Source organism: Kryptolebias marmoratus, linkage group LG1 (assembly GCF_001649575.2).
Source record: "Kryptolebias marmoratus isolate JLee-2015 linkage group LG1, ASM164957v2, whole genome shotgun sequence".
Classification (NCBI taxonomy): domain Eukaryota; kingdom Metazoa; phylum Chordata; class Actinopteri; order Cyprinodontiformes; family Rivulidae; genus Kryptolebias; species Kryptolebias marmoratus.
Genome location: NC_051430.1, coordinates 32773006 through 32787807, shown reverse-complemented (window position 1 = coordinate 32787807; position 14802 = coordinate 32773006). Strand labels below are relative to the sequence as shown.

The window sequence follows — 14802 nt, the reverse complement described above, 5'->3', positions numbered from 1 at the left end:
ACTGTAAAACAGCTGAAACACTGGGTGCCTTTAAATCTCAACTTAAAACCCACCTGTTTAGAGCTGCTTATGGCTAAATTAGGGTTAGAGTGCGGGTTTTTGTCTCTTTCTTACTGTTTATTCAATGTCACATGCTGTTTTTATTTTGGTTTTTAATTATGTAAAGCACCTTGAAATGCCTTGCTGCTGAAATGTGCTACACAAATAAAATTTGATTGATTGATTGATTGATTGATTGATTGATCACCTCATGTGATTTCTCTTAAACTCGTCAAAATTACACACTAAAATCACTGACTTGATTGTCTTGTGTTCCGCAACAGGATGTACTGTAGTCAAAATATTTTGTATTTTATTTACAGTATATTTCTGAGGAGTGTTGTTTCTATGTTGCCTGGTTCTGCTTTGTATTTTTACATCCCAGTTCAGCCGATGATGGTTTGTAGTTATGTAAACCGACACTTCTTCCGAATACCACTAGAGGGATCCTGAGTACCACCGGTAGTACCCTAGACCCTAGTTTGGTCCATTCTCTAAGATTTCTCTACATTTCAGATCACGGGTAGAAACAGATGATGGTCAGCTGCGGTCAGAGACCAACTGGCACACAGAAAGAGTTTACTGGACAGGTACCCTAGCTGCACACTTACAGATAAATGAGGACAGAGATCACTCCTTCTGCAGACTTTCTGACCTTTGACCTCTTAGCTGAACCAGTGTGTAGGCCTCAGTCTCAGTTTATTTTCATCGGAGAGTGTGATGGAAGATGTGCCCCGGGGACAGGTCAGCAGGATGTAAACCAGCTGTTACTAACCAACAGAAAGGATTTTAATTTTATTCTGGATCTGTGGGTGGAATACATCTGCATTAATTGTTATTAATCATTTCACTGCCTTGGAAAAAAATATCATTAAAGCATTATTTTTGGTTAACATTTTGAAATATTTAATTTTATTTACAATTTTCTTTCTTATTGAAATGATATGAGAGCTCTTCAAATCTTAATAAAACATTACACTGTTTAAAGTCTTAAGCATACTTTCTTAATTTTTAGCTACTGTTTGCTGGTCTTAGCTTTTACTTACTGTTCTAATAAGTTTTGCTTTAATTTACTGTTTTGCTCATTTAAACTTTTATCTACTGCTGTAATAATTTTAGCTTCTAGCTACTGCTTTCACCTCTTAGCTACTGTTTAGAATTTATGCTGGTGTAGATTCTCAGTCATCCAGGCCTTGGTAAATTCAAAAAAGGTTAAAAACCAAAAACAACTGGACTTCTATTCTGTAGCTGAAGACGTTTCGCTTCTCATCCGAGGAGCTTTCTCAATTCAGAAACAGAGAGTGTGGAGTTGAGCTTTTAAAGCTGAGATGTGATGTAAGCTAGATAGCTTGCAGATTGTTCTCACTCTCCTAACAATAGAGGGTCATTAGGGTCCTTGTTTGTCTGACTCACTGATGGGCCCCTCTGTTGATTGGAGTGAAACTGACTGGGGATCAGTTTTTATCAATCCACTTTGTGCAAAAGCTCTCTGAGGTGTGAGCACTCTTTTTAACTGAGGACTAAATCGAAAATTTAGTTTTATGAAGGTGTTTGTTTTTGAACTGCAAAATACAGAGTGATTCCATTCTCTTTTCATCAGATTTGACTAAATATATATATATATTTTCTTCTACTTGATCTAAAAAACAGCAGTTGTGATTGACAACAATTATATTTCTTTGATTTGTATTGTTTTTTAAATTCTAATGGTTGGAATTTTGAAAAATGGTAGTTCTGTGGCATGTCTGTGATTTATTTTCTTCATACAAAATAAACAGTTGAAGGAACATCCTCTAAGAGTTGCGATACCATATTTTTTGCCTGGGGTTTTAAAGATTCTGTAAATTGATGTGAAGAAGATGAACTGTATTTTTTATCTTCCATCATTGTCACATAACTATGTGATCGACAGGTCTTCGATCTTATCTTTTCTGATTTTATTGCCATTTTTACTGTTGTTTGTTTTATGCTTTAAATGTTCCTTGATTTTACATGTACAGCACTTTGTTGCTGCTGGGATTGTTTTTAAAGCGCTTTATAAGTAGTAGTAGTAGAAAAAGGACTAAAGTAGTTTATCACCTGTCAGGTTTTAGTCAAAGAGTTACAGCTTGACTCATTAACAGGCTAAAACCAGGACACATCTGACACTTGTTAACCTGCTGTAGATCCACCAACTGGGCCCTGCTAACTGGTCCCACAGGGACAGGGAGATCGGACCTTTTTCATGACAGAACCCCGTTTCATAGAGCTCTCTGCCCACTGATCTCTTTAAGACAGAGACAGTTAATTTTTTTTTCCCAATGGGGCCACATGTAGAACTGGGACTGTTCTGGAGGTTGAAAACACCCTTTGTTAAACTCTCCATTAAAAAACGAGTTTTTACTATTTTATAAAGCTCACAAAGCTAGTCTTGATTTCTAGATGTGTAAACTTTAGTCAACTAAAGAATCTTATCTTGTTTATATTGTAAACCTTCTGGTGTGTGTCTGTGTTATTTGAGTGTTTAGTCTGTTAATGGTTTGAATGCTGAGTCAGCATTCAGCGTGTTTTCCAGTTTTTTATTATTATTGTTTCATTTGTTTTTTGCATTATAACTACTTTTATTTTCGACATTTATGTATCAAAAGTTCATCTCATTCAGGAATTGGATGTTTTGACTTTTGATTTCTTGTAACCTTTGTACTTTATTTCCTAACAGTTTCCACATATAAGTTCATTTCAATCTCTTCAAGTCTTTCAAAATATTGTTCTTTTTGAAATCTGCTTCAGCATACCTTCTCTATTTTTTGTCTTTTTGTATATTTTAGTATTGAACTTTCCTTTTGCTACAGTTGGCTTTTAGCTTCCAATCTGCTCCTCTTAGCTTGTAACAAGCCTTTTGATACTTTTAGATTTTAGCTAGCCTTTTGCTTTGTTTAGCACTTAACTACTGTTTTGCTACTCTTAGGTTTTAGTTACCGAACTACTACTTTTAGCCTTTAGCTACCATTCTGCCCCTTTCCACTTGTAGTTGGCCTTTTGCGACTTTTAACTTTTAGATTATATTCTGCTACTTTTAGATTCTAGCTATCAATCTGCTACTATTAGCTTCTAACTAGCTTTTTGCTACTTTTAGCTTTTAACTACCAATCTGTAACTTTTAGCTTCTTGCTAGCTTTTGCTGTTTTCACCTTGCCTTTCCGTACTTTTAGCTAGTGTTTTGGCACTTTTTGCTTCTAGCTACTATTTTGGTATTTCTTGCTTTTAGCCAGCATTTTGTTATATTTAGGTTTTAGCTAGCCCTTTTTGGCTATTTAGCTTTTAGTTCATTACATTTTGTATCAGTGTTAGTCTTTTTAATGTGTGCTGATTAGAGTCACTCTCATAAACTCATTTTACCAGTCCAGAGGCTTCAGATGCTACTATACTGTTGCCTTCAAAATAAAAGTACTGCATAAGTAGCAGCTGGTTTCAAATTTAAAGCATACATTTCTTATCCATCTAAATCTTAAGGTTCCTTCATACACCCTAAGAAGTCACAAAATCCTCTCTCATTCATGTGGTCGCCTGCTGAAAATTGCTTCATTTTGTTCTTGTAGCAGCTTCGTTTGCACCGAGTATTGTGTGATTGTAGTTGTGGGTGTGTTTATGAAGAAAAGTCAGTGGGCTTTAATGGAGTTATTTTCCTTCTACTGCTCCTCTGAGAAGCAGCTGACCCAGACCTTTAGGAAATGCAGCCGCCTTTAGAACTGTTTCAGCAAACTATAAATGTATGAACTTAAAAAGAACTTGTGTAAGGACATATCACAGATATTGTAGAGATCGCACAGAGACACAGGTGACTCTTCGTGGCAGTGGTGGCCAGGGGGAAGCATGCTTCGGCCAGGCAGCGTAGCAATACATTCATTATTGTTCTCTGTCAAATTTGCAAATGCCAACAGCGTGTACTGTTTCAGTCTGTTTAATTAACATGTCTGGTAGGCAAAGCAGAAATCTGTACAAGAACAGGAGAGTTGAGAAACCGGTGGAAAGAAACCCATTTTAACGATGTAGGAGGAGCTTCAAAGAAGTTCTAAGCCGAGTGTCCCATGGACAATGAAAGGTGTGTGCGAAAACGAACAGCTTGCAACCACATGGACACAAACCTTCTGGACTTCTTATGAAGTATGATGGAAACTTTAGTTTTTTGGGTTGACTCTGGATTTTTAGCAAATTTCCAAGGTCCTATCAATAAAAAACATCTCCTCAGCATAATGCAGCCACCACCATCCTTCATTGTAGGGATGATGATCTTAATAGGATGACAGTAGTTGGCGTTTTACTTAATGCACAAAATTTTAAATTTCTTCAATCCAAGTCAACTGCCTTCTTCTCCCTACACACACACCAAAAAAAACAACTTTTTTCCCAATATGTTTTTATTATCATAGAGCTGAGTTGCTAAGTTTGGTGGGACATATCAGCTTTTGCTGTGGAGCTTTGAAGGTTCGTTGCCTTCCATATTAATGGTCTGGTTAATATTATTTTTATCTGGCTTGTGGATGTGGAAATATTTTTAGGCTTTGTTCTTGTAAGTCCAACTTCCTCTGTCCTGACTTTCTTAATTTTATGCTATATTGAGTTGCATCATATGATATTAAAATTACTTTTTTCTGCTTTTAACCCTTGTTTCCCATCTGTGTTAGGATCAGTTCCTCAAGGCGGCTCCAGTATCGGGGGGTGTTGGGGAGTTCCTGATGAGAAAGATGGGCTGGAGGACAGGAGAAGGTCTTGGGAGGAACCGAGAGGGGACAGTGGAACCAATTGTCATTGACTTCAAGGTGGACAGAAAAGGTTTGTGATCAAAACCACTAAAGCCATTGACACATGGAGCAGACTGACATGTTATGGTTTTTAGTTCTCTTGATAGTGACCAGATTGTGAGAATCAGTGATGTTAATGGAAGTATGGTGATTTTATTGTTTCAGGTCTGGTTGCAGAAGGAGAAAAGCCTCAGAAGCAAACAGGAGGACTGGTTGTAACCAAAGACCTAATGGGTAATAGATTCAGATCAAACATGTATTAAATACACTTTAAATGATTATCAGTCTACACCATAAAATGGAATTGTCTGAAAAAAACTGTTATTTTAAAATTATTTGTTTTATTGAGACATCAGGAAACCGAGTCAGCTCACGAGTAAAGAGTGGCTTGTGGCTTGTGGTACAAAAATGTTGATCAGTCCTACTCGTCAGGCTTTAATTTACACTACATACCAGCTCCAGAAAAATGCGATCTTGAGACGATGACACTCACATCACCCAGTCTTTAAGTCCTTACAGCTGTAGTTTTGTCACATTGTTTTAACGTTTTAGTTCAAGCTATAAATACTCTGCATTGTGTTAAACACTTGTGTCAGTGGGAGCTTCTGAATATATCAGTATATACTGTACAATCAGGCAAATGTAAGAATCAGTATTTTAGTTTCTCAACCTAACAAGCCTCTGCCCAGTAGAGAACACTGCTGGTCAGTAAGAGGCAGAGTTGAACAGGTTATATCTGAATGTGATGGACGTCAGAGGGGATGTACAAGTGGATATACTCTGGTATATAATTTTTGTAGGGTGGGCTAACAGATATATAATAAAATGCTGCAGTTTGGATTTCAACAACAGAAACATACAATTTGAAATAAAGAAAACCTGCTATAAATTGACATTGTCCTTTTCCAGCACAAAGACAACCTTAAAACAAATCACCACCAAAAACCAAGCTTACAGATCCTCTGTCAGTTTTCCAATATTTAATTCCCCTGCATTAAGAGTTTTAACTATAATTATTTCAGATTATTCTCAAAATGCCTGTATGCTGCTTTAGGAGTCCTCCAGGACAACCAGGTCCTAAAGGCCCCCTTTGGTTTGACAGCCTCCATCACTGCTCATGTCCATCAACAAGTCCTCTGGTTGCTACCACGACAGGGCCTGATTGGAGCCTCTGCCAGACCTTCCCAGTTCACCCTTACTATTTGTTTGGGTTTACCAGCACTGTCTGGCAGGCTTCCTTGCCACCAGATCCAACTCACTACCAGGTGGTGATCAGTCAACAGCTCTGCCCCTCTCTTTACCCAAGGTGTTCAAGACATAGGGCTGCAGATCTGATGACATGATTTCAAAATCAGTCAACCTTTGGCCTAAAGTGGACAGTCACCAAGTACCCTTACAATCCACCCTATGTTCATATGTTTCTAATGGACAGGCAATGCCTAGCACAAACATCCATTAACAGAACACCGCTAGGGTTCAGACTAGTTACGCCATTCCTCCCAGTAACTTCCCTCCAGGCGATTCCAACATTGTCCACATAAACATTGAAGTTTCCCAGGAGGACAACAAAATTGCCAGATAGCACACCTTCCTGGACATTATTTGGAGCCTTTAAAACGCCTGTTCTGCACTTCTGCTGTTTGTGCACAAACAGTCAGAAACTTCCTTCTTGCATCTCAAAGCTGCAGAGAGGCAACCCTCTCATTCACCAGGAGGAACTCCAACACCAAGGAGCTCAGCTGGGGGCTTGGGAGTATCCCCATACCTGTTCAACACCTCTCTACCTGGGCTGGGCAGGAAAGACTCCAGCCTTTCTCCAGGAGATGGGTTCAGAACCAAAGCCCATAAATATCTACATAGTTGGTGTTGCTCAACCTCACACACAAGCTCGAGCTCCTTACCTGCCATTGAGATGATGTTCCACATTCCAGTTTATGCCACCCAGGGTCCGTTTGCCTGCCATTTGGCTTACATAATATTCAGCCTTGACAACTTTTCCTGCAGGTGGTCAAGTCCATGGGGAAGTGGCTTTCTGTTGATTTTTCAAAGTTGGCCTCGCCAAGGCTTGACCATTAGACAGCCCCCTCCAAGAACCACCCCGATTTTCCTTCTGGGTAAGGTTGCCGGTTGCATGTGGTCTTCTATGTCATTCTAAACATGACCCCTTCATGGGCCTGGTTTGCCTTGGAAGACCCTACCATTAGCAGGCTATATAACCCTCCAGGATCACTGGGGTACTCAAACTCCTCCACTGCTTTAAGGTGGTGATTCTATGGAGGAGTAGTTCTTTATGACTTGTGCAAATATTACAAATAAAATTAAATCACTTTGGTGCTTGCACAATGTTCCTGCTCTGTTTTTGATCCCGTCCATTTTAGAGGATAACAATCTCATTGATTTTACAGGCTTTCAAAACAACCTTTGAAGTGTTGACTAATAAGTCAGTGTTCAATAAATCTTCATTTAAAGTCTGGACATGCTCTAAGGCCTTAAGGTGTTCGGGTAACCTGATAATTCTGTAAAGTTGATGTGGTTTTGTATAAATAGTAGAACTTTCTTTAGTCTGCTTCTATCAAAGTGGATGGTCTTCATCGCATCATCATTCCCTTTGTGCCTGTCTTTAGCAATTTAAAGTTTTAACAAATTAACAAAATGCTGATGGAAGGTTTTATTCTCAGATCTTTTTGAAATGGGGTTTGATTTCTTTGTTTATCAAAGAAGAATTTGGTTTCATCATTCCGGCTCAGAACCACAACAGTTAAAAGGAATCTTTGAAAGCCTGGTGTTTTAGTGACGAGTCAGCTTCTGACTACAGATCTACATGAATCCATCTGAGGACACTTTCTTTTCCCTGTTCTTCTTCTTTATGCTCTTTTATTTGTTTCCAGGGAAGCACCCGGTTTCTGCTCTCATTGAATTATGCAACAAGAAACGAATCATGCAGCCAGACTTTGTTATGGTTCATCACAGCGGGCCAGACCATCGCAAGAATTTTCTCTTCAAGGTGGGTCACTTTATCAACAGAGTCTATGTTGGTGGAAATTACGTGTTGACAGGATCAATCATGCTTGTGTTGGATTGTTGCTTAATTGGATTATGATTATGACTTTCGACTGTATTCCAACTCATCATTTATATGACTGTAAATGTTGGTCATGTTGCTTACCAGCCTTCATCACAGTACATTACTGAGGAAGAGGATTATACATTTTTTATTTATGTATTATATTTTTATTTATTTTATGTAGTATATTTCTTTTTATTTAACACATTTTATTTGTTTATTGGGTTGTTTATGTGTTTTTTTATTTTATGTACATATTGATTTGTTTGTTGGTTGTATTAGATTTATTTTATCTTTGTTTATTTGATTTATTTATTTATTTGTGCTTGAAAGTGTTCCAGAAAGATCTTGTATAATGCTTTTTATTTCTAATATTTTTATTGTTTTTCTGATTATTAAATTTTAGTGACTACTATAGAACAGTACTGCAACCTGCAACTCCAACAATTATTAATTGAATTAAAAATAATAAATCTGCAGTTAAACACATTTATTATTTAAACAGCAAATGAACAGTGCAAAACAATTATTGGCCTTTGTTTTTTATTTGTTTATTTATTTAAATTTTTCACTTATGTAATTGCTTCTGTATAGTCTGTTTTTTTCGGTGTACATTTTTTTGTTTTGTTTTTTTATTTTATTTTTAAAAAATCGGCGTAATTTAAAAAGTCTTGGTGGTTGAGTAGCTTAAATCACCACCACGCTGCTTTTTCCTGAGCTGTGCTTTTAAAAGGTATGTATTATTGAAAGTGTTTATGTTTTCCTTGCCTTCTGTAATTTATCAGTGTATTATTAAACTGTTAAATCTCTTTGATGTTATTAAAGAGTTAAATCTGTTTGATTCTGTGAGTTCTGCCTCAGATCCCTCTAGCTGTGGGATTTACTAACTTCATCGTGAATCTTTAGATTAATAGTTCCCAATCCTGGTCCTGGAGGGCCACCATCCTGCATGTTTTAGTTGTTTCTCTAATCTGAAACACCTGATGTGAATGAATGAGTGATTAACAGGCTTCTGGAGAACATGAAGAGCAGAAATACAAATAAAACATGCAGGATAGTGGCCCTCCAGGACCAGGATTTGTCACCACTGCTTCAGAATAAATCAGTGTAGTTCTTGTTGCTTTTATTGAACCCATCCATATGCTGTGTTGTTTTCAGGTCACAGTGAACGGCGTGGACTACCAGCCTCAGACACCAAGTCCCAATAAGAAACACGCCAAGGCCATGGCAGCTACAGTCGCCCTGCAGGCTCTGGGAGAGGTAACACATCTGTTTTTTTACATCTGACATACAGAATACAATCTAAATACACAGAACGCTACTGTATGTACGCATTGTTAAAAAAAGAAAAACCCACAGAGGTCGCGGAAATAACTTGAAACTAATAAGATGATTAAAAGAAAACAAACCTTTTTGACATTGCCAACTGCTTTTCCCTCTGAACCTATTCCCGACTTTCACCAATAGTTTCATGGTGTTTAGTCTCTTGGTGTCGTCTGACTTTGTTTAGCTTCATGCTATCATTAGCTAGCTTCTCACTACAAATTACACACTCAGGTTGAGAGGTGTCCCGTGATTCAATAAATCCAAAGTCAAGGTAACTCTCGAGGTATTGTCTTGTTTTCTGCGTTACTTTTACGTTTCTCAGCCATGTTTTCTTTTAGTAAGGGTCACAGCTCACGGCACAGGCACATGATGTAATTTTCATTGAGTGAAAATAGTTATACAGTATTCATTATTATGTGAATTTTTTAATATACAGATGATTGATATTTTGGCGACCTCTGAGCAGACACGTTATGCGCCCCCCTTGTGCTCTCTAGCGCCACCTCAGGGGGGCGGGGCTCCCAGGTTGGGAATCACTGGTTTAGAGGACTGTATAACGTAGACCAAGTGTTCCCTCCTTCTCTCATTGTTGGGAGTTGAAGCCATTCGGACCTGGTTTACAAAAGCTGCTATATTGAATTTTAGGAGCTTTCAAGAATAAAAAAGTAATTACAGCTAAACATGTTAGAAAAATTATTATTTAGCAGATAACAGAAGTAGGAACTTCTGTTTTCAGCAGTGTTTACAAATGTGATTGAAGATCAGAAATTCTTGTTGGTTCACAAACTACCTGTTGTTTCAAACAGTTTTTATAAAATAGGCTGGTGATATTAGGACATTTCTTAGCAGGAATATTGACAGAAACCCTGTGATCTCTGGAAAAAAGTATCTTTCTGCTGTGTGATCCTCTACAGAAACTCAGAATACAAGAAAGGGAAGATGAATCATTTACCAGAAGGGAATTTGAGTGTGATGTTAACTGTTGTTTGTAAGAACCAGTTAAAACCACCTCTGGCACCAGCCCTGGTCTAATACTGGAACCTCTTCAGTGGAAAAACAGACAAAAAACTGATGAAATGGTTTTATGGGTTGATGAAACCATCGGATTGATCAATAATGGATCCATTATGCCTGAACCATTAGTCCATTAGTGATAAGTGATATGATTTTCTGTCAAAATAAATGAGCTAATCTGACCTTTTGTATTGGGGATGGAAGAAAAGTGAACTCCCATATTTGCTGCCAGTTTCTGGAAGTTGCGTAATTAAAGGAGCGTATAAATGAACTGGTTCCACCTCGACTGGCTGCCCTGTTTGCAGAGGAGAAACTATAAGTGAAGTGAAGTGAAATTTATTTATTATTTAATAATAAATAAATTCATAAATAATTTATTTAGCACTTTTCAGCATCAAGGCGATCCAAAGTGCTTTACAACACAGAAACAACAATCAGGTACAGCCAGAAATATAAAAATATTTTTTGGCCACTTGTATTTGGGATCTTACTCTTTTGGTCGCTTGTGACCATATTTGAGGGTTGGATAAAGAATCAAATCGTAAATTAAAGACTACATATCAGTTGTTGTTTGGCACAGTTAGTATGTTTCGTTAGTACAAACCCTAATCCATAAATTGATCGAGCATATATTGAGGTAATAATTTAGACATGCATTATACAGTTGCAACCAGCCTTAAATAAAAGAAATAAAAGACAGACGGTATGAGAAATCCAATTAAAAAAGGGTCAAGATGGCCGTATTAGACCCTTGGGGACTGGTACAAATGTCCAGTGGAAGTAGGAAACCATGAATTTTCTTTAAAATGATTGTTTTATTTCATATAAAACATACATTTACCATGAAGACCAGGGGTCAGAGGTTGTCTGAGTGAGAAGAAAAGGTGTTTGCTCAGACAAGGGTCAAACAATCTGTACATACTGTTTATTGTGAGCTGGATTTCCTTCAGAGACTGGTTCAGATCAAAGCTGCTGAGTCAGCACAGATGAGCTGAGTACACCTACCAAAATGTGCAGCCTCTTAAAGAAATCCATCCAGCATCAGTTGTCACTTGTTCCTTTTACATAAGCAGACATGAAATTAATATCCCCACATATACGATAAATCTCGCTATCCAGCCTGTAACAGACTTCAACATACAATGTTATTTTTGTGTTTTAATGAAGATCAACAATGTTACCAAATGTAACACAAGAATACATCGAAATATACAGACAGACAGAATATTTATTAGGGAAAATTTATTTTTACACTTGTTAGGAAAGATAAACAATGATACCAAGCAAAAAAAGATCAATAAGTACTATATTAGGGATGTCACAGTTTGGTTCATACCTCAGTTTTAGGATCAGTATTTAATACGTACCTCGGTTTAGGGCCACGGTTTGGTTTATGGGTCACAGTTTGATATCTACCTTGGTTTTGTAGTCGCAGACTGTTTGATACAAACAAATTCATTCCTTTTCCTGTAGACTGAAAACATTTGGGTTGACATCAAATGATGAATAACAGATAAGAGAACGACATTTCAGCTTTTATCTTTTATGTCTAGTGTCATGACTCGAGGTGAGCGTGGCGAACCCAATACGCAGATTCATCTTTTAAAATAAAAACTGATTTATTTAAATAACAAAACTAGAAACCAAACGGCTGGCGTGGCAGCAAAAAACTATAACGAAAACATCCAAAAACGTCAGGCAAGACAGGGCAAGGTAAACCAGAGACGAACAGCAACCATGGACGTACCTGAGACAAAGAACAATCAACATCAAACAATGAACCGGCGGGGAGGTGGAGAAGAAGACCAGGTTTTAAAGCAGAGGGAAATCAGGAGAAGTGGGCACAGGTGAGTAACGAGGATAAGAGACAGGTGGAGATGGGCGTGATAGAAAAGCAGGAGCAGACTGAGGGCAAGCGAGTAATGAAAAACAAAAACGAGAACAAAACCAAAACCCAGAAGACAAATACCAAAACATCCCTAAACACAAGACAAAGCAAAAACCAAACCAAAACCCGTCAACTCATTACAGTCTAGGGGTTTACATCTGGATCATATACATATGGTCTAATACATATCTCGGTTTGAGTGTCACAGTTCAGTACATAATTTGGTATTAAAGTCAGGATTCAGGTTGCACATCGGTGTTAGGATCGTAGTTTGCTACATGCCTTGGTTTTAGGGTCACTGTTAAGTACATACTGTGAGTTTAGGGTCACAGTTTGGTACACATCTCAGTTCAGGGTCACAGACTTTGACTTACCTCTGTTTTAAGGTCGTAGTTTGTTACAGACCTCAGTTTTAGGGTCACTGTTTGTATGTACCTTTATAAGGACCCTACATCCCACAGGGCCTATAGGATCTGTGTCTAACGTCCTGGTAGCAGTCTGTCCTTCAGACACTTTCCTGCAAACACACACACACAAGCACACACCAATGCATTACACTGCTTTCTACCGTCTGGAAACCCACACACACATTCTCATACTTGCCTTTTTTTTTTTTCTTCCTTCCATTGTTCCTTATTTAAATTATCTATATATATTAGAAATTCTTCCGTTGGCTGTTCAGAGGGCCTTGGTTCTGTTAGTTAGAGTTCGTACCTTAGTTTAGTTTATCTTAGCATCTCTCATGTTGGCTGTTTAGCGGGCCTTGATAATGTTAGTACCTTAGTTTAGTTATGTTTAGACCTTGGTTAGTAATTGTTATGTCGGCCGTATAGAGGGTCTGGTACCATTTACAAAGCTCGGTATCATTAGCTTAGCATTCTCATGTTTTAGATTATTTATTCAAACTGTACACTTAGTTTAGTTTATCTTGTTTAGCTTTTGTGTTTCATTGTGTTTCATGTTCTGTAACTTTGTCTGTAATTTTGTTCTTGTGTTGTAAAGCACTGTGCTGAAAAGTGCTATATAAATAAATGTACCTACCTACCTACTTACTCCATGATGCAGACTCATCTCCAGTAGAATTCAGTTAAAGCCATTTTTTGCTGAGAGAAAGATTATTTTCATAAAGAAAAACATTGTAAATAGATCATTTTAATGAGCACAGATAGAATTTAAGTCCACAGTCACTTTGATCAAAAATATGTGTGCTGATGTGCTGCGAAAAATCCTTCCACTGGTGGTCAGATGTTCTGAGATGGATCAAACAAACCGAGTCCTCAGAACTGAACCAGATATTTTTATGCGTCTCATTAGATAGACGGGTGGAAACACTGTTCTGAGCTCACAGGGAGCTTTGTTTAATCATTCCCTTCAGTTTCTTTGAATGACTGGCTCTGAGGCTGTAGCCTCAACAGATGGCTGCAAAGAAACTCCACTTTTCTTTAACAACGATTTATGGAAAACATTTAGCTGCAAACATAGCAAGGTGGAATGAAAAAGTAATCATCTCCAATGCTGCTGTAAGCCTCTTTGCAAAATTTGAATTGTTTTTCCTGCAGAGCTATTTACCATAAATGTTCCTTCTGACTGCTGCACACATGGCAAATGTGTAGCACAGTACCAGGAGGAAACTTTGATGTGCCATGCAATTAACTCAGCTCTGGAAAAGGGTTTTTAAACTAAAAATAGTTTGGAGCTGTTTCAACAGATTTTATAATGTAGTAGAATATATTAAGACATGTTGAGGGGTTCCTTAAGTGTCCTGCAACCCAAACTGTGAACCAGTAAACTATTTTCTTATAATGTCATCATGTCATATTCTGATTCTGATGTTTTCGTTCTAAGGTTCCTGCTGATGGACCTGGTCTCTACACAGGCCCTGTTTTCACTGCTGCTTCAACCGGACCTCTTTTCTCTACATGAACTCACAGAATACTTGTTCTTTCCTTCAGTCCAACATGTTCTCTTGTATATAAAGAGAACCATCAGAACCATCAGCAGCCGGTTACACAGTTGTCTTCTATTAGAGCCATTTTTTATCAAAACCTTTGATGAATAAAGAGAAAGAGGAAAGATTAAAGAGTAAAGAGACATTTCATTACAGTTGGGTGATGACTGCATGTTGTGTATGAATGTAAGTTATGTAAATATGTATGATGTGTATTGTGTAGTAGCAGTTTTACTCTGATATGTGTTATTAGTTGACTAGTGTAAATCTAAAAAATGTTTTTTCCTTTTGGTCACACTGAAAGCAGAGTTCATATTATTAAAAGAAAACCTGTAAATGTCAGAGCTTTTTCTGTTTTAGACATAGCTTTCAAACTAAACGTTTCTCATACAGAGCTGGTAAATTCTGCTTATAGACTTCTAAAATATGCAAACTGAAATAAAGATTCTATTTATGTAAAGTAGCAGAGCGTCACGTTGTGTCTTTGTCCTCAGCTTAAAATTTGTACTGGAACTAGTGCTGGGCGATATGGAAAAAATCCTATATCACGATATGGATAACTTATATCAGGATAACGATATATATCATGATATACCCCAATTACGTACGTTGTCAGTTATTCTCTGAAAAATATGAAAAAATAATCTAATTTCTTACCTTTTTCAAGCTTTATTTCGAAGTGACATTTAACTGAACTTTCACAGATGAGATCTGCTGCATTTTAGTGCAGCAATATATATGT

The 14802-nt window shown here is 37.5% G+C and overlaps 1 protein-coding gene across 1 annotated transcript in view; it reads left to right on the top strand.

Annotated features, from left to right (window-relative positions):
• LOC108241902 (protein SON) overlaps window positions 1–14523 on the top strand; it is a 31981-nt gene extending 17458 nt beyond the window's left edge. The window contains exons 16-20 of the mRNA XM_017426385.3: window positions 4704–4851; window positions 4986–5054; window positions 7709–7824; window positions 9043–9144; window positions 13958–14523. Of these exons, the coding sequence (XP_017281874.1) occupies window positions 4704–4851; window positions 4986–5054; window positions 7709–7824; window positions 9043–9144; window positions 13958–14035 (513 nt within the window). The 3' untranslated portion in view covers window positions 14036–14523. The remainder of the gene's footprint in view (window positions 1–4703; window positions 4852–4985; window positions 5055–7708; window positions 7825–9042; window positions 9145–13957) is intronic.
• The last annotated feature ends 279 nt before the right edge of the window (window positions 14524–14802 follow it).